Source organism: Clarias gariepinus, chromosome 10, assembly GCF_024256425.1.
Source record: "Clarias gariepinus isolate MV-2021 ecotype Netherlands chromosome 10, CGAR_prim_01v2, whole genome shotgun sequence".
NCBI lineage: Eukaryota > Metazoa > Chordata > Actinopteri > Siluriformes > Clariidae > Clarias > Clarias gariepinus.
In genome coordinates, this window is record NC_071109.1 from 19,169,783 (window position 1) to 19,195,545 (window position 25,763).

Consider the following 25,763-nt stretch of genomic DNA (forward strand, 5'->3'; position numbering starts at 1 on the left):
GTAAACATACATTTTAAGGTAATGAGGAAATCATCGAGGCCTTCATTTAGGATTTAAGAAAAAATATGGAAAAAACATAGAGAGCAACATGGAGCAGAGTAACATATGTAAGGTTTGGAGGCAGAGAGAAGCATTACCGTTTTAAACAGGGCACTAGTGCAGTGGTGGATGAAGGTTTGGAGAGGATGAATGAATTAAACATGTTCTTTAATAGGTTTAATAAGTCTGTCCTCGCCAGTTCACCAATTCAAACACTGGGAACAACTGTGGTTGCTCCTCTAGATAATCCACCTTCTGTTGCTCCAATAAACAAAACAGGCCTTAATGTAATGGGCTTAAAGCTCATTCTGGTTACTCCCCCTTTATCCACTCCGATGTTTGCTCCTAAGCCATTGTTCCTCCGCAATTTTCCTTGGGATCAATAAAGATTGATCTTATCATATCATATGACAAAAAGTAGAACCTAACAAGTTATTCTCTACAAACTGAAGCAGGTGTTGAGACTGATCCCCATGGTATTTTATAATAATAAGGCTCAGTGGTAGATGTCTGCCTGCCATGCGGAAGGCCCGGGTTCGATTCCCAGCCTGTGCCCAAAACCCCAGCCAATGGATGCAGTGCCGGTCCCAAGCCCGGATAAAATGGGAGGGTTGCGTCAGGAAGGGCATCCGGCATAAAACCTGTGCCAAGTTGTAGTGCGGACTGGATAGTCCGCTGTGGCGACCCCTTGTCGGGAGCAGCCGAAAGACCAACAAGAACAATAATAATAATTATATATATTTTTTTATTTGAGCTATTGTTCTCAGTTCAAGTCATATAGGGCTAACTCCATGGCCATTCCACAATATATTGTGCACTGGAAATTTCAATATTAGTTCATTTTAAAATATGGTAATGCATTTATATACTTTTTTGTCATTTATTTGATTAAGAGATTTATATTTCTTTACTTTAGCAGCAAAATCCTTCTATACTCTAAGAATGTTTTGAACCATTAAGGAAGAAGTAAGTAAGTAGTAATTAGTAGGAAGTAGGAAAAAAGAAAGAAAGAACCATTAAGGGTCATTTGGTTGTCCTTGTATCACCCTACAACAGGGTTTCCCTATCTAAGAAGAACTATCCTGGAAGCTAAAAACCTTTTATGAACCACTGAAGAATCATTTTTCTCCACTGGTCCTGGGGTACATTTTAGTCTTTTTCATGCTTCCACACCCCTCATTAAAAAAAAAATTCTTGTGAGTTCTTGTGAGTCCACATCTATGTGGCTCTGTCCTGGCACTATAACACTTTATTTCTAGTTGGAAAGGCAAAAAAACTTTACTTCCTAATGGACCTGAAACTGAAGAAAATTCAACTGCCTCCCCAGATATTAACAAGTTTTTATCACTGCACCATTTAGAGAACCCTGAGCAATTTCATCTCAGTGTGGTATGTCAGCTCTGGCTACTCCATAGTGCCTGAAAGACAAAACCCTTTAAAGAGTGTTAAAAATGCACAACACTTATGCCAAATTGGCATTGCAATGGAACATCGTCACCACATTAGATGTCTATGTAAAGCAAAGAGCATCATCAGGAACTCCTCCCGCCCCAGTCATAGCTTGTTAAACTTTCTTCATTCCAGGAAAAGATACAGTATAATTTGTACCAGAGCCAAAAGCTCAAGGCTAGCTCCTTTCTTACAACCATTACCCAGAACTTGACACTATACCACTAGGCTACTGATGTTTCCATTGTTTTAACATCTGTAATCATCCTGCAGTTCTATAATAAAGTACTGTATGTACTATGACTAATACTTGCGTATGTTTTTTTTTTATACCCATAAGTCCGTTACCCACAGCTCCACCCTTGTACATGAGGTTTACCCGCTCCATTACCAGCTCCATCCGTGTGCAGATCGTGACCTCTATGTCCTACCATGACCTGCGAATGGAGTGTGCAGTCAACTCGCTGCCGCTCCTCATGCTGCTCTAATGCCTTGGTGGCCCTAACTTCTGCCTGTCGTTTGTGCCATTTCTGCACAGATTTTACAATATGATCCAGGGTTTCAGGAGCTATGAGCTTAACCTGATGACATACCTGTTTCACCGTAGACGACACTGCCTATTGTCGCCCGAGACACGATCAAAATATGACTTAAAAGTCGATGATAATACTGCCTACACGAGTGATCTATAGATAGAATATTGCAACTACCATTCACATTATTATTTACTCAATTACTACTGCACATATTCACTGCTCATGGCCTAGTGATTAATATTCTGTGCTTACAGTACCAGTCAGAAGTTTGGACACAAGCTTAGATAAATTTTCTTCACTCTAGAACAATACTGAATTTTTTTTCCAAAACTTTTGCTATTTTGTTCTTTTAAGACATGCAAGGACAGTATTGTCAAGAGCATTTGCAAAACCCATTAAGCACCAAGATGAAACAGGCTATCATGAAGACCATCCCAGGAAATTAAGACCACAACGTCCCTATGCTGCAGAGGAGAAGGTAATTTAGAGTTACCCGCCTTAAAAATCACCGATTAACAGCACCTCAGATTAGAGACGTTATGAAGGCTTTACAGAGCATAAGTAGCAGACACATCTCAATATCAACTGTTCAAAGGAGATTAATGCATTTTTTGAATGCCTTCAGTGTTGTTTTACAATATAGGAAGAAATAGGAGTGAGTAAAGACCATGGAGTTAGAAGATGTGTCCAAACTTTTGGCTGGTAGTGTATATACAGTAGGTGATTATAAATCAAATCTGATGCTGTGCAGCAAGATATAAACATATATAAGATATTTACAGACGATTTGCAAAAGATGATAGATTTGACTTCCAATTATTTTTAAGACAGATATTTCAAACATTTGTTGCAGTCAAGGGTTTTTTTTTTTTAAAGAAACTATCTGGTGCTTATATTTTATACCACGTTAATGTAAATGTATCACTTTACTACTAAGCACCTTTGGTGGCATCAGGAGCAAAATATTAACATTAAGGCTAACATTAACTACTATTAAGTATTTTTCTTTTGTTAAATTTTCTATCCCGACACTGACCCTAGGAAAAAACATGAGAAACATATCTCTTGTATAGAAGTCTACTTTAAGGGCCCTTGTTGTTTCCTGCCGAGTAGCGGATACGAAGCGGAAGTAGTAACCGGAAGTAGTTTTTGAAGCCGGCTTCACACAGCTGGCTCGCTTTAGCCGACTGGAAGCAGTGCACTGCGCTTACTTGAAAATGGCTTCGTCCTTTTGGAAAGGCGTTGTTGGTTTAGGATTGTTCGCCTTGGCCCACGCAGCTTTTTCGGCGGCTCAGCGTGAGTGAAAATGATTTATTAATTGAAATTCGGTGACCTAAATGATATTTAACACGTGAGATAAAAATAAAGAAAACATTAATGTGAAGCTAATCTGAGAGTTAGCATGACAGATAGCGGCTGCTCTCAATGGACCTGGAGTAGATTAACGTTTTTAGCATTACAGTTGTAGCTTCATGGTGAAACAGGGTATTAAATAACAATATATGCCGATGTCGTTATGCTGCAGTTAAAAAAACATATTATCGCTCTGCCGTCTAATGAAAATATTAAAGTGTTATATTTATATTTATTTATTCCTCCTGACAGTGTCACTAGGGCTAGGTAGCTAAGCTAACACTAGGCTACACAAGTGCCTGGCATTATGCTTGCTGACTAATAGCTCTGTCCTAATACACCAGGACTGTCATGCTGGTTAAAGTGTCTGTGAATGATTTAACAGTCTCAAACTAAAACAAGCAGTTTCTCAACAAAATCATTATTCAATTAATTTCATTAAACTGTCCGATTAAACCAACACGCGTTAAACACATGGAGCCCAATGGTGATTTTCATTACTATCCTGATATTTTCCCCAGAATCCTTTTCTTTTTTGAGCCATTTTATTGCTGTCCATTCTCTTACTCCTAGCCATTCTTTGATGCTATCATTCCATCTTCCTGCTCGATGTTTGAATTTCTGTTTCTCTCTATAGTCAATGTGATTATTCTTTCTTCTCTCATCCTGCATACATGCCGGACCAGACCCAATTTATGCTTCTTGATAACTTTGCCAATAGTCTTTTCTTGCCTTAGATCTCAACACTAAGTATCAGGTCTAGCACAGGCGTTTTTTCTTGCCTGAGATCTCTTCAGACTCTTTCATTTGTCATCTCTTGTCCCCATCCAATGTTTAGAATCTATAACATATTTCTATAACATATTTAATTTCAAAATAATTTAATTTTGCCATGTCCTCAGTTGTCAGTGTGTACAGAGGTGTGTGAAGAATACACATTACAAATATCTTGAGTTTTACAGTATATTTGATATATATTTCTAATCTGCAGTCAGCATTGATTTAAGAAGTAGTTGATGGCAATAAATAAATACTTGGTGTGCGCTTTTTTTGGGCAAAATGTTATACTAGGGCATTGGCAATACTTTGTATCAGGTCCAGCACAGGTGTGCAAAGAATGCCTTGTGTGTGGGGAGTGAGGAATACACATTACCAGTATCTTAAGTTTGACATTTACTGATATATTTCCAATTTCATTCAGTCATGCAAAAGAGCTCTGTACAGTAGCAATTCTTGTAATATTTTTGTTTTAAAAGTTGTGCACAAACTGGTATACACATTCTACTTTCTCTGCCTCAAGCCTTTTACCAGCTTTGTTGTCTCCTATCACCACAACATAACTATAAGAACACAGTAATAATTCTATAATAGGTTATATAATAACAGTTTATGTGTATAAAAATTCACAGATTCCTGGACTCCAGTTTGAGAAGCATGTCTTTAAAGGTCATTCTGGTCTTGCTGCTGAAAAGACATTTAGCATCTTAGGCCTGAAAGCATCTTTCACAAAAAAAAATCTTTACACTCTTCTGCATCTGAAAACAACCTAATAAAGAGTACAACCAGTAATTTATGAGAAAATGATCTATGATAAAATGGAATATAAGTGAAATTTCCACAATTAACTGGCATTTATACCGTTATTAGGTCTTTTCCTGACTCTACAGTCACCATTGGTTGAATCGAGCAAATTTTGTACTTAGGAGGTTTTTTTATGCAAAATGTTCCAGTAGGGCGCAGGCATGAAGCACTGCATCTGTGTATGATTAGATTCTTTGGGGGTATTGTTTGTGAATGCAGAATACACTAAGGTGCACTAACAGAAGCCTTCACTCTTTTACATAGATTGTATGGGTGTAATGGTACACAGAATTAAATGTCCATTTTAAAGTCAAGTTTCAGGTGCAAGTGAAGTGGCTGGAGAAAAGACACGGAATTGAGATTTAGAAATTTAGATTAATTTATGTTTGTGAACATATGAACTGTGGCAAACTGGCCATACTTTCCTGAATACATCAGGAAAAAAGGCACATCGTCGTAATAAATAAATATTACACTAATAGATTGAAGCAGAAAGCTTGTTGACATTAAGCATTGCTAGTATCAGAGTGACATCGGTTGTTACCGGAGTGAACACTTGGGTAAAATGGGATTGGGGCAAAAAAATGCATGTAAAGTATAAAATTCAAACAATTATATTAGGTATATAAGGCAAGAATTGTAGGTTGTTTATCTTATTTGTTTGTAATCAATTCTTGTCCCCTGATTTGTTTATTAAAACTAGGCAAGTCGTAATAAAATTTTTCATCTTTTCTTCTTTTCCAGATCGATCATACATGCGACTGACAGAAAAAGAGAATGAAACTCTTCCAATAGATGTAAGATTTCCTCCCCAAGTTTTTAAGTTTGTAATTTAAATGTATAAGAAAATAAGTATATAAATAAACAAACTGTTTGAAAATATATTTTATGTTTACAGATAGTATTACAGACATTGTTAGCATTCGTGGTTACATGTTGTGGAATAGTCCACATCTCGGGTGAGTTTAAAGACATGGACGCGTCTTCAGAGCTTAAACACAAGTAAGTCAAATTAACTATTATTGAGAGAGGTTTTAATCATTTTCATGTTAGTGTCTGAAAATTGTTTAACATAACCTCTTTTCCTTCTTTTTTTTTCTCAGAACATTTGACACGTTGAGAAACCACCCATCTTTCTACCTGTTTAATCACCGAGGCAGGGTGCTCTTTAGCTCACCCGAGCCGGAGGCTCCTACTGCTTCTCCTCAGGCTTTGCCATCCAATCCCCTAAGGCTACGCAAGCTGGAGAACTTTCACTGAGACTAGTTTTGAAAGGGGTTCCTCTTGCTTGTTTTGCCGTCTCTTTTCTTCCTCTGCATCAGTAAGCTCCTCGGTTGGAATGAGCATATAAACAAGTTTTCCTTTCACTCCTCTCTGTCAATATGCTGTACAAATCTGCATCTCAGCGTGGTTACTACTTTGAAATCTATGGACTGTGCCAACCCCTCACTTTTATAATTTTTTTTTTCCGCAGCTAATACATTTGTTTTAAAACGTCCGACAAATACACTGTATTCAATCAGGTGGCACACAGAGAAGCGACAAACACCATTTTTTTCATGAGGGGCCCAAATGCCAGCTCCTATAACCGTTTAGTTTGCCACACGACCTGCTGTGCCGCCATGTTTAACTAAAGTTTGTTTTTCTCCCACACTCTTTTTCAAAGGACATAACTACTACGGACCATTTAATTTTACTTGTGTTAAAATGCTATTTATGACTGACGGACTACAAAATAGATTTTGGTATGCAAATAATGCTAAGGTTAGTATAATTACTAAATTGATGCCTGGTCTGGGAAGTAAGAAATAAAGACGTCTAATAATGCTAACAATACTGTGAATGAGCTGTGGGAAATTAATGGTACACCCCTTTTTATTATTTTTTTTCTTGGGTGGATAAAAGTTATGTTTTTTTTTTTTTTGGTTTGTTTGTTTTATGTTACATTGCATCTGATTATTTTTAACAATAAAATCAGAGATTTTATTGACTAATTTCAACTGAAGAGATGGATTTATTTTCAGCATATCGTTACATCTCTTCAGTGTGATTTTTGGTGTGTACTGTATGTATTTGTGTGTTACATGTAAGGATGGGTTGATGGGTTACAAGGGGGGAAAAGGTTGTGTTGTGTTGTCAGGATCATTTTTGTTGGTGTGGTTTAAATTCACTCATCATCTAAAAATTTTAAATTAAAATTACATTAATTTAATTCTCCCCGGTTATATCCATAGCGAGTCACTGAAGTAGCCTATATTAATTTTATGCCTGCACCACTAGACAGTATGTCTTCAGTTTTTTTTCGTGCATCAATTCAAATATTTGTTTGGCACGATATCCTAAATAATTGGTTGATTGTTTTGTTATATTTATTTTGAAATCTTAAATATAACCAACGGATGAATGATCAGTTTGACAGAAAGATCACTATCTATGGCATCGACAACCTCTTCTACTTGTTTTTCAATTTATTGTCTGTTAATTTATTATTCAGTTAATTAATGATAACCTAGCTACTATAGCCTATAATGTTTAATATATTTTTAATTTTTTTAGGAATACCATTTAACTTTATGCATTTAAAAAAAATTGCATTTATTAGCTTTAACTGCAGTTTTATTCATAGTCCATATCTGCTTTCCAGATATGTTAACTATATACTGTAATAGTAAGAAACAGAGCTTAGAAGTCATACGGTTGTACAGTACTCTTGTTTTGAACATATTTGTAGGTTTTTACACTTTGGGATTAGGTATCACTCATTAAATCACATTAAAGGCCAATACAATGCTACAGTCTGAATTGCATTAAAGACAGCAGCATCCAGGTGATGATTTTAATCAGCTTTGTAAAGTCGACTTTAGGTCTAGTGTTATTTCTTTTATAGAATAATCATTGCAAATAAGAAGAGAAGATATCCTCAAATGGATAATTTTAAGATGATGAATCTCCCATTCCCAGGGGCATGTGGGACACCCATTATAATATAGGTGTTGCGCCATGAGCTGCCAGGACAATTCCTTCCCCCTTGGCATAAATAACTTCAATAATAATAATAAACCACCAAATTAACTGGTGAGTGTCGAGATTATAGCATATTATGCTTTAGATTTTACACTCTTCAGATGTCATTGAACACATATGAAAGACGTCACTGGTCCCTACCACCTTCAAAACACCAAACCATATTTTTGAAGAATGTTTACAGCACCAGTAAAACTCTCAAAAGCCTTGTAAATGTATGCCAAGGTGCAATGAAAGTGTCCTGCCAGCATTGACTCAGCACCTTTTTTTTTTAAACCTTGAACACGTCAACTATCTTAACATAATATAAGTTTTAGGGCTAGTTTAATGTGGAACTGCAATAAGTGTCTAACATTTCCATGTCTCCTCTACCTGTACCTAGAGCTTTGTATTTTCAGAGCGTGGTCCTTTAAAAGAAGTGTAGCTTAAGGCTATTATCCTGAGCCTTATAAACAGAAAACCCCCACTGTGCTCCCGGAGGTCAATTTAAAACTACACAATTGTTTCTCAACAAAAATCCTTTAATAGTTCCAGCAGTAGCTTAGTGGTTAAGCTTTTCCATTGGTATGTGGAAAGCTGTGGGTAGAAGTCGCAAGACATGGAAACTGCTTAGTCCCAGTGCAACTGCAAATTCAAGCAAATATAACCACCTTCTTGCCAAAGCCACACTCTGAAAATTACTTCCTTTTACTCGGCCTGAGGGGGGTTACAGACACCAGGAGATTTCTTCCAAGCACATTTTTTAAAAATCTGCCAGAATATGACAGGAACTTTTCCAAATGTTACAAATAGTGCTCTGACTTGAAAAACCACTGAGCCCACCTTTAACTCTCAACAGCGGGACTTTATGCTTCATTTGGACTCTATCTCTCATTTAGGATTAAAAACATCTGCATGCTATAAAATTCATAAGGATCAAATTAAACACTAGTCAAATATACATTTTCCTAGTTTATAAATCTTTGCTTTTTTTGCTTATATACAGTGCATCTTGAAAAATTTGAATACAATGAAAAAGTGTTTTTTTATTTATTTAATTTAAATAGTAAAACTCTAGATTAATTAAATGTACAGTAAAGTGGAATATCTCAAGCCTTTTCTTACTTAAAATTTAATGGATACAGCCAGTATCTCAAAATATAACTTATTATACTTATAATACTACTATTTTAAGTTTTAATAAAACACTATTTATACAGTGTACATACCATGTATCTCTTGATATACTTCAGTATATGCGGACTTGACAGTTTTCTAGAAGACGATCACTGATACCTTCCACAAGGAAGTTATGCCACAGAAGGTCATGACTGAAAGGGTTGGCTGTTCGAGGAGTGCTGTATCGAGGCATATTCATGGGATGTTAACTGGAAGGGATAAGTGTGGTGTAATAGTGTGGACAAGCAACAGGGATAACAGCTGACTTAGGAAGATGATCAAGCAAAGCCAATTAAGATCCTGAGAGAGCTTCACAAGGGGTGGAGTGAGGCTGGAGTCAGTGCATCAAGAGCCACCACACACAGAGTCTCCAGGAAATGGATTACAACTGTTGCATTCCTATGATCAAGCCCCTCCTTAACCAAAGACATCAGGAAAGTCTTAACTGGGCTGAAGAGAAAAAGAACCGGACCACAGCTCAGTGACCTTTTCAGATGGAAGTACTCTGAAGGAAGAATGGAGAGGCACAGAATCCAAGTTGCTTGAAGACCAGTGTGAAGTTTCCACAGCTTATTGTGATTTTTGGGGCCTCTGCTGGTGTTGGTCCACTATGTTTTATCAAGTCAAAGCAGCTGTTTACCAGGAGATGTTAGAGCCCTTCATGCTTCCGTTTGCTGATAAGATTCATGGAGATGCTGATTTTCTTTTCCAGCAGGAGTTAGCACCAGCACAGTGCTTAATTGGCCAGCTAACTCACCTGACCTGAACTTCAGTCTCCATGGGTTATTATCAAGAGGAAGATAATAAACACCTGACTATTGAAGTGACCAGGTCTCAAAAATAAAAAAAGATCTTAGGAAACATTCTAATATTTTGAGGTACTGGATTTTAAAATTTCAAAAGCTGTAAGCAATAATCATTGAAATTAAAACAAAAAAAAGCTAGATGCAAGGTATATGTATAAATGGTAAATTCTGCTAGATGAGAAGAAAAACCTATTCAAGCTGATTTGTTTAGACTTCAGTAAACGTTTTTATGCCTATTTTTTAAATGTGCTATATTAACAAAAAATATAGTTGCAAGCAATGATGATCGGGCCCAAGCACCTGCGCCAATGCCACCCGGGCACACCAGAGCGATAGTGGGCACCATGGCCTCGTGTATTTAAAGGGGAAGAGCAACACCATTATTAAACAATATATGAGGAAGTTATTGTCTCTCTTTATTCTAATGGCAGCAGCTTCCAACCTGTGTGCTTTTTAACACTCTATAACATGGTGTTGCCCTCAGGCAACAAATCATACTTAAAAAGCATCCCACTATGACAATGTAATGTTACTCAATATGGACATGTATGGATACATATGGACAATATGGAAAGGATAAAAACACAGTGGCTTTATTTGTAGTGAAAGCCAGACAAAAACTGGCGAAATCACATCACATCACACATTCTATACTGCTTCTAATGTTACTGATTAAATACCAACTCTCCAGTCAGAAATTGGCCAGAGGTGGAGCATATTTATATTAAACCACAGGCTACCATGATCGATTGTGTGATGGAAACCGGCCTCTGGCTGTCCTGACCAGCTTTCTTCTTCTCTTTGAGCAAAGGATGCTAAAAATATTTCAAAGATCACTAATTTATAATGTTTATTTCTTTTTCATTGTTTTTAATAAAAAAATCATCATAAAACTTTACATTTATATATAATAACAAAGTTACAAAAATGTTTTATACAATTCTTAAAATATTCTCATGTTCTGGTAAGAATACCATCCAAAAATAATCTATATTATTTATGAACGTCAAAAAAGTCGTATACATCTGCTTTCAAAAATAAACAAAACAAACAACCATGTGGTCACTAAGGTAGCTTTTGCATGTGAAAAGTAGCCGATGACAGTCTTACAAATGTTCCAGTGAAGAACAGATGATGTTGAATGGGTCTAAAGCTTCCCAACAACTACATCCCTGTTTTATTTGGCCTGAATAAAAGTGACGTTGTGGTGCCAGCTGGCCCTGGCGTTCATTTGAATCTATTGCTTAAACAATGTGTTGCATGTTTCTAGGGAATTTGCACAGAGTCTGATGAAGCTTTTCAATACGTCGAATCGACTGGTCCGTTTATGTTGCTTAGCGTTGCTTATTACCACAAACACAGAGACAAATCGACCTCCCGTTTCCTGCACAGGATGATCTCATTGGGCGTCAGGTATCAAGAGTTGTTAAGACTGCATTATGTGTAGGAAAACTGAGCCTGTTGTACTGATAACAGGATTATTGCTCCGCAGTGGTCTAAAATAATGGATGGTGGCCAGGCTGGTTGGAGTCCCTGGACTGCTATTGAACCTTATGAGCTACAGATATTTTGTCCATCATGTTATACTGATGTCTACGTCAGTGGACAGACATCTCCAGTGCTTTACCTGATGTCTCATCATCTCTCGTCTCTCAGGGCTGAACCTGCTTTTGCTGGAGGGTGTGTGTTCATGGACTGTCTCATGTGCTGAATTGGCCAAGGAACCTTATAGGAACCTTATATTGTCTAATTTATAACTTTTTCCATATAAGCGCTTTCTAATGCATCACGACTTCAGGGACTCGGACCGCCATCGGGTAGAATGAAGTTCTACGTCCTCATATCTCTCCTTGCAGGTCTTTTCTTCGATTCTGAAGTACAGTGTCGGTCTTTGACAGGCATGCTCGCGTAGCCCGTACCGCCATCTCCACTCGTGTACACGGTTTTTTTTTGTCTCGCTGCCGAACAAATTCGATTCACTATCTTCCGTGGACATTGTTAACTTGTGCAGGCAGCATTTGCCTCTCTTCAATATCCTCGAGAGCAGATTCCAACTGCTGGATCAGTACACGCTTCTTAAATCTGTAATAGAGAGAAAGAAAAATAAAAACAGATAGAGAGGTTGGATACGTGCATTTGTACATTAGCAGGAGTCAGGAACAAGGTGTGTTAACTGAAAATATTCAGTTAAAAAGCCTTTGGCCAGGTAATTGTGCATACACGCAAATTTGTGCATTAATTCCGTCAACTGCCCTTTCAATGCAAAATGTAGGTTTTTCGCCAAGCAAATATTTGCATGGGTTTGGGCATTCCGTTTTTATGCACAGCCTTGACTGCCTGACATAAAGCATGAGGTGCTAAAAGGCGAAGCTGTTCGCTAAGGAGTGACTTGCACAAGGCCTTGGCTGCTAATAGTGTTGAAAGTAATTTCTGTAATACAAACAAATTTGTGGCTATTTTTAAATCCACAAAAGAGTCAGCGGGTTAAGTAATGGAGCATTTCATTGTTGGAGAATATTATGCATCATGCTGTTCAGAGTGTGTTTTTTTTTTTTTAGTTGATCTGAAGTGGAAAAAATCAGCAGATTTGAGAAAAACTGTAGTGCAACATTTGTACCAGTAGCTCAAATCCAAGTTGGAGATGGAAATGAAATGCACAACTGCAATACATAAGTATACATCTAAGTTCTTTCAGTTAGCACATTTATTCCCTCATTTTTTGGCTTTAACCTTGCATCCTATCTCCAAGTCCTCCGGCCTTTTCTTCTCTTGCACTCCTGTGACCTGACCAACAATTCCCTTCCAAACCATAAGTGAAGAAACGTTCTTGTCTTCACCTCCCTGCGCTGTACTCATCAGTTATCCCACTTCACTCTTCTGATCATCACATTCTTATGTAACTCTTAACTCTTCCCTAAGGATCACAAATTCATACTGTACGTCTGCATCACTTGCCAAAACCACCATCCCACCTCTCCTACCTCGCTAGCTTCCAAGCACCCTCACGTCACGTCATTTTTGTTTTACCTCTTGAACCTTCACCCTCCTCCCTAGCTACTGATGGTTTCGCCACATACATTGATGAGAAGATCGTTCCTTCTAACACTATTGACACATTTTACCTTCTTTCTGTAGATTATTATAATCCTACCACCTTTTCTATTCATGGAGGTGAAAAAGGTGCTTCATCACTCCTTTATCATTTTGACTAGACTACAACATGGCAAATTGCTGGTCTACCCCTGAATCTTGCTAAATCTCCTCAAGTGCTCCTTTACCATCTCATTACTGGGTTCCAACACTAGCTTCCTATAGCTGCCCATTTTCGATTTATAAACACTTTTATGCAAACGCAAAATATACCAAGTCCTATTTTTATCTTATGCTGCTCTTCACCAGGCTCACTCAGAGCCTTTTGCACCATTTGACTGGACACTATCTTTTGAGGTACAAGGGAGACATGCAAGATCCCTCTCTGTACAGTTTTTGTATACCAAAAAAAAGGAAATTCACCACACATTTAAATTAATAATTACACACACCGTCCACTTTATTAAGAATACCTGTACATCTACGTGTTCATGCAGTTATGTGTTTAGCCAATCATGTGGCGGCATAAAATTAATTAATTAAAGTCATGCAGATACAGATCAGGGGCTTTAGTTAACTTTCACATTAAACAAAACTAATAGTGTATTGGTGGAGTGTGATCTCTGTTACTTTAACATCTGGATTCACCCCTGTCTGCCAAAAACAGGAATCTGAGGCTGTCCAGTTTCAAGTTTTTGGCAGACAGGGGTGAATCCAGATGTGATCTTCTATTGGTGTAGCCCATAATCCTGAAGGTTCAATGGTTCCTGCATGCTAAGATGCTTTTCTGCTCACCATATAAAATATATATAAACTTATCAAGACTGATTATATGAACTATTATTTTTCCTGGAAGTTCTAGATATTCTCCTCTGATTGCTTATGATTAAGGTTTGCAGACCATCTGCAAACAGGATTTTTGCTTGTTTTTTTTTTCCACCATTTTGTGTAAATACCTAAATCAGCCCATCCCCCACCAACAACCATGCCACGATTAAAGTTTTTTGTTCATTCTGATGTTCGATATAAACATTACCCGAAGGCTTCTCATGCGTCTGTGCATTATTTTATGCACTGCATTGCTGCAACATGATTGTATAACTGCAGAAATGAGCAGGTGCTCCAGTTGAAGTAAACGGTAAGATGTTCCATCCCTTGACTAGTGTTTTTTCCTTTCTTGTGGTACTTATATCCCCCTAACAGGATGTTAGCTCAATTTGTAGTGCCTGATATAATTAAATAATGTGAGGATATGCTTTGTATAGAAAATAATAAATTGTGCAGGATGGGGGAACAGTCAGCAACAGGGTCAGAAGTTAAGGCATTGGACTACGGTTCGGAAGGTCCCAGGTTCAAATCCCATGACCACTAAGTTGTCCCTGTTGGGCCCTTTAGCAAGGCCCTTAACCCCTTAACTGCTCAAATGTTAAAGTAAAAAAAATTTAAGTCACTCTGGATAAGGCCATCTGCCAAAAGCCTAAATGTAAATGGCTGGTAACGTGTGCCTTACAGTACTGTGCAACAGACATGAATAAGGGGGGATTTAAGAAAGGGTCCGCACACAAACTCGAAGGCCATCGTTTTGAGCATTTGCTCCAAATTTATACTCCAGATTTTTGGTCCACCCAAGTAAGTAGTGTCCATGTCCCACTTGTCTCTTAAAACACTCCCCAATCAACAAGAGTTACCGATCAGGCAAACTAGTTCTCCATTCAAGGCACTTAAAGCCACCAACTTTTTTTTTCAAACTTCAATCTTTTCAGCTGCGGTTCACACATTATATTTTGTTTTATTTTGTGTGCAAAAACAGTTTTCTATGCAACACTAATAAACAGGGTTAGGCATGAATTTAATTCTACTTAATCATCACTTTTCTTTTTTTGCGGTGAAATATTCCTTTGCAGAGATAATTGCTGTTAATATGTTTCAATGATGTGGAATGCTATTTTAATTGTGTGTGTGATCGATTGTAACACCAACAGACACCCACCTGGCTGCTTCCTTGATGGCGTGATGGATAAAGTACCTCTGCACTGACACTGGTCCTTTGACCTCCTCTAGCAGCCTGAATATTGCCTCATAATCTACCAAAGGCAGAGATTAAAGAACACAAGTAAGCTACTGAAAATGAGTACAGTGTTTCTGTGTAATATCATTTAGATATAGCACTATGTAGACACTTACTGCGGCCTGGTTTTCGGACCTCTTTGATGACTCGTGTACGTAGTTCAGCATTGCTTCCGTCCAGAGGAACCATAACAATGGTGGGCCGTGTAGAAGGGTCTACTCCACCTCCCTCCATGTCTCTGTCTTGGTCTGGAGAACTTGGATTGTCACAGTTCTGTGGCATCTCAGATGGTTTTTCCTCAATACACTCTTCTCCTAATCTGTTCTCCAGCAATACCCTTTCTTCTGCTCCATCAGTAACCTTCATTCCTTCTTTTTCCTCCAGCGAGAGAGCTACAGTTCCTTCCCCGACCCCTTCCACTACTCCAGACCAGGTGTCTCCAGACTCTCCACTCATCACTCTCTCACCATTGCTCTCTGCACCCACCATGCTGTTCCCCTCCACTCCTATAGGGGGAGACACCAAGATCAAGCAACATTATATATATATATATATATATATATATATATATATATATATATATATATATATATATATTACTTTAGTAACAGTAGAGACTCATGGTGACATGGTAATCCCAGCGGCAGTGAAGGCTACTCTGACAACTAATGTGTTTTTGTGTAAAAACTTTTTCTAGTATTTTCGTTTGTTGGTTTTTCATCAGTTATTGTCAGAATAGCCTCTGTATGATATCCAATCATTTGGACAACTACATTTTCTTAATCTTAAAAGCCATGCATTGTATGCAGCAACAGAAAATTCTAGGACGCTCAATAAAAACAAAGTCAGGTAAATGGTTTCAAAATGACTAGCATTTGTAAGTATGCAAAGATACGACCATTAATGTAAGCTTCCGGTCTGAATTTCATTTACATCTTTTCGAACTCCTGCCATCAGGTGGTGCTCTAAGCACACTTACACATACCAACCAGTCCCTTATTATTAGGCTATTGTTTAGGTCCCCTTCGTGTCAATAATATAGCTCTGACCCATCGAGGCATGGAGTCCACAAAATCTCTGACGCTGTGCTGTGGTATTTTGCACCAAGTCATTATCAGCCGATCCTTTAAGTCCTGTAAAATCTGCAAGGTGGGGTCTGCATGGATGATATTTGTCCAGCATGTCCCAGAGATGCTCGACTGGATAGAGATCTTAGGAATTTCGGGGTCAAGTCAACACCATAAACTCTGTGCCACGTTCCTCACACCATTCCTGAACCATGTTTAACCAGTGTGGCGATGAGCATTCTAGTGCTGAAAGAGGCCACTGCCATCAGGGAATACCAAAGCCATGAAGGAATAAACTTGTTCAGCAAAAATAATTAGGGAGGCTGTAGTCAAAGGGACATCCACAATGGATGGCAGGACTCAAGGTTTCCCAAATGAACATTACCCAAAAGATCAAACTGACCCCATAGGATGTTTTATTTCAGAGATGCTATCACCCAGTTGTCACCCATCACATATTGGACTTGGTCAATGTCACTCAGATCCTTGCCCATTTTTCCGGCTTTCAAGGCATCAGTTTTGGGACCCGGGTGTTCGCTTGCAACCTTCTATATATCACCACTTGACAAGCACCATTGTACAAGATGTTATTTTTCCAGTTATTTACTTTACCTGCCAGTGGTTTTAAGGTAATGGCTAACCTGCGTAAATTATGTATGATGTTTCCTAAGCATTCAAAGAAAATTTAATCAGCTTTAAAAGTATATTGGAACAAATTGAAACAGAGATCGTCTGAGTTAATTTAATGTCTATTACTAAGTATTTAACAGAATATCTTCAGCCAGACCTCTGAGCTTTATAAGGCTCACCTTTGTGCAGTGGGATGGGTTTAATGAGACCATGTTGGCCTGGGACCACTGTGGTCCCTTTGCCCAGCACATGGTTGCTGATGATGGGTGGGGTTTGGGGCCGGCGCAGTAGAGGGGACATGCTCCGCCGTCTCTTTGGAGCCGCACCTGAGTTGGGCTCGGTTGGGTTTCCCCTTTTCTTGTTCTGGGTGCCCGTGACAAACTCGTCTGCTTCGTCAATCATCATTCCCTGTGATCATACAAGAAAACATTTCCAACCTGAAAACTCTGTTGCGTTTAGATGGACAGAATCTTGTAATAATATAATAATGTTTCTGTATTGTTTCAAGTCTATCTGAAACCTCTATGTGTCACAGTCTATATCCAAGTGGATTAAGAAAAAATGACTGCTTGATTTTCCAATAAAGTGTAATCTGTTATGGTAAAATGTGTTGTTTTGCCCAAAGAAGAAAGCCATTGTGCTATTTAACCTACTGTTGTTGAAAATAATAAATGAAGATAGGGTGTGTGGAAGGAAGTACCTTCTTATCTTGTTTAAACGGGTTTCCGAACGTGTGCAGACGTTTCGGCTGATCAGGGTCGATCTCACGAAGTGGGGATGGCATCATCTTCAGATATTCCTGATAGTTTCCCATCTGACCGACAGGAATACTATGCAAATAGTCTATAAAAAAACAACAACACAAGATGGCATAATAATTAAAAAAAATTCACATTATCAAATGTTCACAAAGGTTTTTTTTTTCTTCAAACTGAACTGAGCATACCTTCATCTTGGCTCTTGATGAGCTTCTGAGTAGTCCTTAAAAGGTTGGAGCGCATTCGTGTGACTTGATCCAGAAGATTCCGCCGTGGAATATCATAAGCATTACGATAGGCCTGGGGCTTTACATCCTGTAAAGAAATTGTAATACGAAGCAATAACTACTTTACCACTCATTAACTTGGGACGTGCATAGGAGTTAGACATACAGTAATCTTCAGAGTGAAAAAAACGAAATTAAAATGATGTTTTCAGGTAACTGCATGTACCATGCTTCATTCTATATGGGCCAGCTACACTCTTATCTGTGACATACAGTATATAATCAGAAAAAAGTCAGGCTGCTGTGGGCTTTACCTTGTTAAGGAGAGCGATTTGAAACCCAGCGAATTCTTTGAGGTTGATGTCGTTAAGGCGGAGAGGCACCTCGCCTGTGATGCCCTGCAGTAGCTGTTTAAAATCACGCCGGTGGGCAAGGGACAGTGTACTTGAGTGATTCTTCACTTTAATGCCGGTCTCCTGAGGCGGCTTTTTACCCACTGAAACAATCATCCGGTCTGACTCGATCTTTGCCTAAAAAAAAAAAAAAAAAAAGCAGATGTGGTTACTTCAGATTTGACCAAAATGCTGCTTTACTGATTTGTCCTTGACACTGACATTGGTGGGTTATTTTTAGACCCTCTCCAACGGTTCACCGTCCAACAGTTTAGATAAGTTACTCATTTTTTCCCCACTTTCTTTATGTACCCCATACTTACTGAGGCACTAAGTGCTTTTCCTTTGCTGTACAACATTCCTCGGACACTGGACCATTACACCCATATGTACTGGACCATTACACCCATACAGTATGTACTGGACCATCACACCCATATGTATGTCTTCTCTCAACTGTTGCCAAAAATGTTTAAGAACACAATTGTATAGGATGGGTTTGTCTGCTGTAGCCTTACGATTTCTTTTCTAAACTAAGATGCCAAAACCTGTTCCAGGCAGCAAGACAGTCCCTCGGTGCACAAAGCCAGGTCCATAAGTACATGGTTTGTCAAGGGTTGTGTGGAAGAACTCAAGAGATCTGCACAGAGTCCTGACCCCAACCCCAGTGCACACTTTAGGGATAAGGCTGAATGCTGTTTGTGTCCCAAGCCTTCTCACCTCACATCAATACCTAACCTTTGTAGCTAAATAAATAAATCCCTAATTTCCAAGGGAAAGCTTTCAGAGAGATGTTTAAAAAGCATATAAGAATGTAATAGTCAGATGTCCACAATTTTTTTTGGCCATATTCCGGTATTTATGTACATCCATTTTGATGTCTCATTCCTTTTTTCTTTTTCTTTTTTTTTTATAAGTTGATGCCTAATTCCATGTATGCTTTTAAAAGCAAATTATAGGAAAAGCTTACCTGCTGGCTGAGTTTTTTTAGGTAGGAAATGACACTGTAGCTGAGGCCGCAGTCCATGTTGTCGGAGATGAGATTTGGTGCTCCCATCATCCTAAGTGCCTTCTTTAAGGGCTACAGACAGAAGACGTGATGATCAAAGAAGAGACAGAAGCAGACAAAATGAGGTCATTTTCATCAAAGCATGAGATCTCAACCTCATTATGGATTTTACAACACAGCTGTAGTGCAAACACAAATGAACAGTGTTAACTGGGGTCAGATTCGAGAGCCACAGATAAATACTGTATGTCTTAATAGCTCCAAGGCTACTCTGCCATTAGGATATTTGCTATACTGTAATATAAACCTTGCTCTCTTGGTGTTTAGTTACATTTTTCACAATACACAGCTTTCTCCTCCAAAAATGATAGCAATATTAAATCTTTAAGTATCCAAATACCCACATTTTTTATATTTATATTTACATTTCATTTAACTGAAGCACTTTCCAGTTAAACTCCTTTACTTATAATTTATACATGCTGTAAATATAATTAAGCATAAATTATAAATATAATAAAAATCACTCCAAACTAAAAGAAAAGTCTCTCTTTATACATTCCATTTCCAAATATATATTTGTAAATATATATTCTGTACATATAAAAATTGAAAGCTACAAGTTAATGTTTACACGTCCCAGGGTGGCACTGCATCTCTTACCAGCAGAAAGTAAGGAGGCATGGATTTCAAGTACACTTCAAAGGCCTGTCTCCACTTGAGGTTTGGCTTGAGCTTGTGCACTTTAAATAAGTCATCTGTTGATTCAAGAAAGTAAAAAAAATATTAAATTCATCCTTGAACAGTCCATTATGTGGCACAAAGTGCACATACTAATATAGGAAATAAATTTTCAACACATTAACATGTGACTTCTCTATTTCCTATTCGTTATGTGTTATTACTGTAATGGTATTCAAGTATTTTTTAGTAACCTAATAAGGAAGTTACAGTCCTTTTGTGTAAGTGCTGGAACAGCAAGGCCAATTCTTTTAGTTCTTGCTGTATACCATATAAGACATTTGGGTTTGAGATCAAGGAGATGGATCAGAATTTCAGCTTTCATTTCCTGATATTCTGAAGCTAAGAAAAGAGGGAAAACCGATCAGAGACACTACACAAGAATTGGGCAAACAACAATCTGAAATGATCTGATAAAAAAAATTTCCACTTCTGTATTAACAAACAGACACTGACCAGGCTGGCCAAGAAACACAGCAGAAGTGGATGACAGAAACAGTGTGTGAACTAAATAATGATCAGCACATGATCAGCAAACCACTCATGCCAAAGCAAAGATGAGGCAAAAAAGTACTGGAACCAAAACTAACCTCTACCAAAGCCATCAAAGATATAATTGATCATGATCCAAAACATATAGACTCACTAATCAAGCATGAAGGTTGTACAGTATAGTGATGGCTTGGGCTTGTATGGCTACTTCTGGAAAGGTATTTGTTCACTAAGCTTCATTGGCGATGTAACACAAGCTGTACTGTATTCAGAAACATTCTGTTTACAGATTTCCTGAGAAATGCATCCAGTCTAACTGGGAGGAACTTCATCATGCAGCAAGACAATGACCCAAAAAAACACTGCAAACACAACAAAGGACTTCATCAGGAGGAAGAAAGTAGAATGTTCAAGCCTGTTCTAACCAAGTGAATCATCAGGTCTTTACACAACAGAGCGTGCATTTTACCTCCTGAAGGGAAGACTGATAGGAAGCCCCCCTGCTGTCAAAAACAAACAACTGAAAGAAGATGTGAAACAAGCCTGGGAAAGCATCACAAAGACACATGCCACCAAATATTAAGTGTTCTGACATTTTTTCATTATTACCTATACCACTTATACTGTGTAGGGACATGGGGGCGTTTTCTTTCTGAACACTAGGGCATAGGGTGGGTTCACCCTGGATGTGGTGCCAACCATTCATAACAGGGCAAAAGCACCACACACTCACACACGGTATGGGCGATTTGGAAACACCAGTGGTCCTACTGTGCATGTATTAGGACTGTAAGAGGAAACCAGAGTAGCTAAAGGAAACCCACCAAGCACAGAGAGAACATGCAAAGTGCACGCACACAGATCGGAGGTGAGATTCAATTCCTCAAACCTGGAGGCAGCAAGGCAACAGTGCAAGTCACCAAGCCACCGCAAATCTTGACACATATATTAACGTGTTAATACATATAAACAGACATATATAACTATACTGTATAAAAGGATCTCCAAAGCACTTTTGGATAAAAGTGTCTGCCAAATGCCTAAATTGAAATGTAAATATATCAAACGTATGGACACACCTTCTCATTCCATGGTCAAAACCTATTAAGCACCTTAATGAAACAGGAACCAGGAAAACAAGACCAAACTTTTCCCAATTCACCCATCATTAACACCAGCTCAGATTAGAGTCTTTACAGATCAGGAGTAGCAGACACATCTCAATATCAACTGTTAAAAGAAGACTATTGCATATTTTGGATGGCTTCAGCATTGCTTTACAATATAGAAATAAATCAAACTCAGGAACCACCATGGAGTTAGAAAGTTATGCCAAACTTTTGAGCGATTATGTATACTGTATACTATATATAAACCATATCAGGAAATAGAAACTGAAATTCTTATCTCTTGTCTCATAATAATCTTTAGATATGAAACCCAACTATTTTCATTGCATAGCTAAAAAAATTGCTTTCCAAATCGTCATTCCAATAGTTTTGAAGGGGAATAGATATAGTTCCTTATAGCCATGGGAACTAAAACAGACACTTACCGAGGAGTGGCAACAGTACGGGGTAGTTGTAAGGCATGACGAAAAGATTCACACAGGTGAGAGTGGTGCTGGCTTTCAGATAGCCGAAGGGCTGCACTACATCACTGTGCTTTCCACTGCAGCTCACAAACACCTGGGTGGCAGGGGAGAAGTGTTACCAGAGCTCAGCCTCTCCTGAGCATAGCGCCCTCAGCTCTCACACAGTCCTCTATGACAAAGTGACTTTATCAGTGCCTCATCATGTGGATTGCTCCACAGAGGCATGCTAAAAATGGCACCAACAGCACCACCTTAAATATATCTCCCCATCATTATTTTTTTTTAGTAGGAGAATGAATGCTACAGTATGATCTACATGCCATGTGGCTACAAATTCTAAACAAGTTGTTGTTGAATGGCTGCGGTTATTTGCAGAACCTTACAGATAAAATATGCTTATTGTTTAAGCTACATTTTATTGTGATTAACAGTAGAGACAAAGTTTTATAAAAGTGCATTGCAACATAGTTTATAATTTATGATGATACCAATATTAGTTGTCATAGTGCGCGACTTTAAAATCAGTGCTCCTAATTCCATCATTGTTTTCTTAGAAGCTACTGTAATAAAGATGCTGAGAAATAAAATAGACTGACATCCAACACACGTGATTGAACCTTATGTCATATTGTGGATGAAAAAATACTTCACCATTCCAATACCCTGTTGATGTTCAGCTCATTTGAATTTCAGAGTAATTTCACTGGGTCATTGAGACATGCATTGATATTATTTAATAAAAAAAAAAAGAATCAGAAAGGTAAGTCCTACCTGCCAGCACATATGAGGAGACTTCCTCTCCAGAATGTACTGGGTGAGAGGTGATGGTTCCAGCTCGTACTTATCGAACGGAAGCTTGTCAATCACCATAGGCTCACAGTCGACGCAGGAGAAACGCACCACTGGATGGGCAACTCGAGGAGGCTAAGAGAGTGAATAATGAACGGGGAGTCAGTGCATGTCATTAAAGGAAAGACCTTTTTTTGACATTACAGCACTAGTCGCAAGCACAGAACAGCACAAGCTGCTTGATTTTCTAACTACGTTGCATTACGGGAAAGAAATGGACAGTACTGCTACAAATATATTGTACATGTAACCGGAAACAGCAGAATTTATTGTTGCTTTAAACAAATGCAAATGTCCAGTTTTGGTATCAACACCAGCAGTGCATATGACACTCGATAACAGAAGAAGAAAGTCCAGAGAGGTGGAAATGACCTCATGTCAAGAAGCGAGCAGTAAAGGACTACCGCAGCTGAGTGAGAAGCCAAGGTTGAGTACTGCTGCTGTCTCAATCAGATGGTAGTCACCCTCTCAGCACCCACACAGCACAGAAAGGCAGGACACCAAACATAGCACAATAAGAGGTAGGTTGCACCTTCAAGCTCCTATTATGGCTATTAAAACTACTTTACTACTCTCTTAGTCCATGCTCTATAACATTAAACCCATTACTGCTGACCTGGGTTCAGCTTTCTGAGACCGTCAGCCCTATACTACTGATTTGGCTTTAGTTATTTTTAGCGTTCTATATCCTAATATGTAATACTGCAGATCTAGGAAAGGCTCTATAACATGAGCCAACCTTCTGGGTTCACAGAGACTTGGCTTGGTTGATTTGACCATTTAACCCTGTTTATGTGTGTTGAAAATTGATCCATTAATGTTTTTTAACAAGAAACAAGTAAATATTTAGTTTCACTCAAACATAATAATTTTCTAATTAGAAAGAGCACATGGTGAATGTCTCTCTATTCTAACCTCTATGACAGACCTCTTGTTGACTACAGAGAGAAGCTGCTTTTTCCAAGCCAAGAAAGATTTGTTCGAGAAAGACACTGTTCTTGTGTACTAACAGGATTAAAGGTTAATTGATTGCTGCTGTCAAAAAATCTTTTTTGCAAAAACTGGCAGAACATCTGGATGGACATTCTAGGAAACAAAGTCCAAACATAAAAAGCTTCAGCGGGAGTGAGTAATGTGTGGCCAGTTCAAATGAGTTTGAGTAAGAAATGATGGTTGGCTCTTATATTACAACTCACCAGGGTGGGAGAGTTCTGATCGGGCCAGAATGACTCTGGAATCGGCCAGTGGCCCACAGGGACGCCGGTTTTGGGGTTTGGCCGAACATATATGAGCTTATGACAGCTGTGCCAAGGTTGGGAGCTGAAGGATGACAGCGGTCGTGCTGGATCCACAAGACCATCTGTACAAAAAAAAAGGACAGCTGAGGTTAAACTAGATTTTCATATCAACAGTGTTCCCAAAGAGCCATACATAAAGGAAATGTTCAATCATTCTCAACATGATTGTATGACTTGCAGTGTTCTTTTCCTATATGTACAGTCTACACTGTACATTCAATATCACATCATTTTTTCTGATATATTAACAATGATGCAAGAGAATTTAATTACTTATAATGCGAAATTCCATATTGTGAAACGCATTTTCCCATAAGACATAACGTAAATGCAGATAATCCGTTCCAGCCACCCAAATATATTACCAATATTACTAATTTCCATTTAACATTATAATCATATTTTGGCATATAAAAACATGCCAAATATGAAGTAATTATTCATATTTATATAATATGAATATGATTATATTCATATTATATGAATATATTTGGATGAAGCCAAATATTTGGCTTCATCCAAATATGAAGCCAAATATTTTACTTCAGAATATTTTTTCTGAAGTAAAATATGAAATAAATAGACATTAAACCTCACTTTAATCAAATCGGATTTATGATTCCTCCTGGGACTGGCTTTAAAAAATGAAAGTGCTCCCTTGACAGCACTATGGGTCCCACGAACGTGATGTTTTTATTAAATCTTGCGAAAAAGTCCCACAAAAAAAAGATGTAAACTCGCCTTGCTTGGCTTTCCACTGACACGAACAAGTGCGCTCAACTAAACAGGTGTTACGCTCTAAAATGCCCCCCCCTGACACATATTTCCCCCATTTCGTAATTGCTATCTTTCAAGCAAAGTCGCTACGCCTTTTCTTTTAAATGAGTTAGCAGTGGTTTTCCTTTCCCTACGCTCGGTTATACATACAGTCACGTTCAGTAACAGGATGGGATTTATTTCCTCAACGCCAGCAACAACAACCATGCTCTAACACTTGTATTGCTTAAATATTTTTCTGCTCTGTCTTATTAAACCTGGGAATGATCAAACATTGAATGAATTTTTCTTTCCATTGTATCAGTGAATAAATTATGCTGGAAAAAAATTCTATAATCTGTGTTCATGATATCACAATATAAGAACAGCGTGCCGTGCCGTGCCGATACCCAGATGCATACCTTCACCTACAGGAGGTGGGTCTGGCCCCGTCTTCTCAAAATTAATAACAACTCCACTCAGAACCTTCTGGACCAGAGACTCCAGGCACTGATTCAACATCCTCTGCGTCCTAACACAATATGACCGACCTGAAAAACCACAAAGAGAAAATATATCGTTTATATTAGTCACCCCATAAAATACTGGCAGTAAATCTACTGAGCCCTGAGCAACACTACATCTATGTCTCCAACAAAAACAAGGAGAAAACTGTTATACTGTTCTCGTGTGTTAGAGCTGTACTCCTCAAGTCCCATGTTAATTCCTCCTGAACGGGCTTCTTGCTTAATGCTGTTCTTTGACCCTGACCTATATGCACTTGTACTGTATGAGCATGTGTTTTTGTGTGAAGCCTATGAGGCACTTCTGGTAGTCGCTCGCTCT

The 25,763-nt window shown here is 38.4% G+C and overlaps 2 protein-coding genes across 2 annotated transcripts in view; one reads left to right on the top strand and one right to left on the bottom strand.

Moving 5' to 3' along the window:
• The first annotated feature begins 3,179 nt into the window (after positions 1-3,179).
• mmgt1 (membrane magnesium transporter 1) lies at positions 3,180-6,958 on the top strand. Its single transcript, XM_053506086.1, has 4 exons — positions 3,180-3,320; positions 5,703-5,755; positions 5,857-5,960; positions 6,062-6,958. Exons 1-4 carry the CDS (start codon positions 3,242-3,244, stop codon positions 6,216-6,218), a joined length of 393 nt encoding a protein of 130 aa, XP_053362061.1. The 5' UTR covers positions 3,180-3,241; the 3' UTR covers positions 6,219-6,958.
• A 3,629-nt stretch (positions 6,959-10,587) lies between these two features.
• Positions 10,588-25,763, bottom strand: part of ints6l (integrator complex subunit 6 like) — a 28,917-nt gene continuing 13,741 nt past the window's right edge. The window contains exons 6-18 of the mRNA XM_053506356.1: positions 25,340-25,468; positions 24,060-24,223; positions 22,786-22,938; positions 21,976-22,108; positions 19,851-19,945; positions 19,149-19,259; positions 18,101-18,316; positions 17,748-17,874; positions 17,502-17,644; positions 16,981-17,209; positions 15,221-15,610; positions 15,027-15,120; positions 10,588-12,028 (exon numbers count right to left, since the gene is read on the bottom strand). Of these exons, the coding sequence (XP_053362331.1) occupies positions 11,926-12,028; positions 15,027-15,120; positions 15,221-15,610; positions 16,981-17,209; positions 17,502-17,644; positions 17,748-17,874; positions 18,101-18,316; positions 19,149-19,259; positions 19,851-19,945; positions 21,976-22,108; positions 22,786-22,938; positions 24,060-24,223; positions 25,340-25,468 (2,087 nt within the window). The 3' untranslated portion in view covers positions 10,588-11,925. The remainder of the gene's footprint in view (positions 12,029-15,026; positions 15,121-15,220; positions 15,611-16,980; positions 17,210-17,501; positions 17,645-17,747; positions 17,875-18,100; positions 18,317-19,148; positions 19,260-19,850; positions 19,946-21,975; positions 22,109-22,785; positions 22,939-24,059; positions 24,224-25,339; positions 25,469-25,763) is intronic.

Coding starts and splice junctions, on each gene's coding strand:
- mmgt1 (XM_053506086.1), top strand. CDS start 3,242: ATGGCTTCGTCCTTTTGGAAAGGCGTTGTTGGTTTAGGATTGTTCGCC. Junction 5,756..5,856: donor ATGAAACTCTTCCAATAGAT/GTAAGATTTCCT, acceptor TTATGTTTACAG/ATAGTATTACAGACATTGTT. Junction 5,961..6,061: donor TCTTCAGAGCTTAAACACAA/GTAAGTCAAATT, acceptor TTTTTTTCTCAG/AACATTTGACACGTTGAGAA.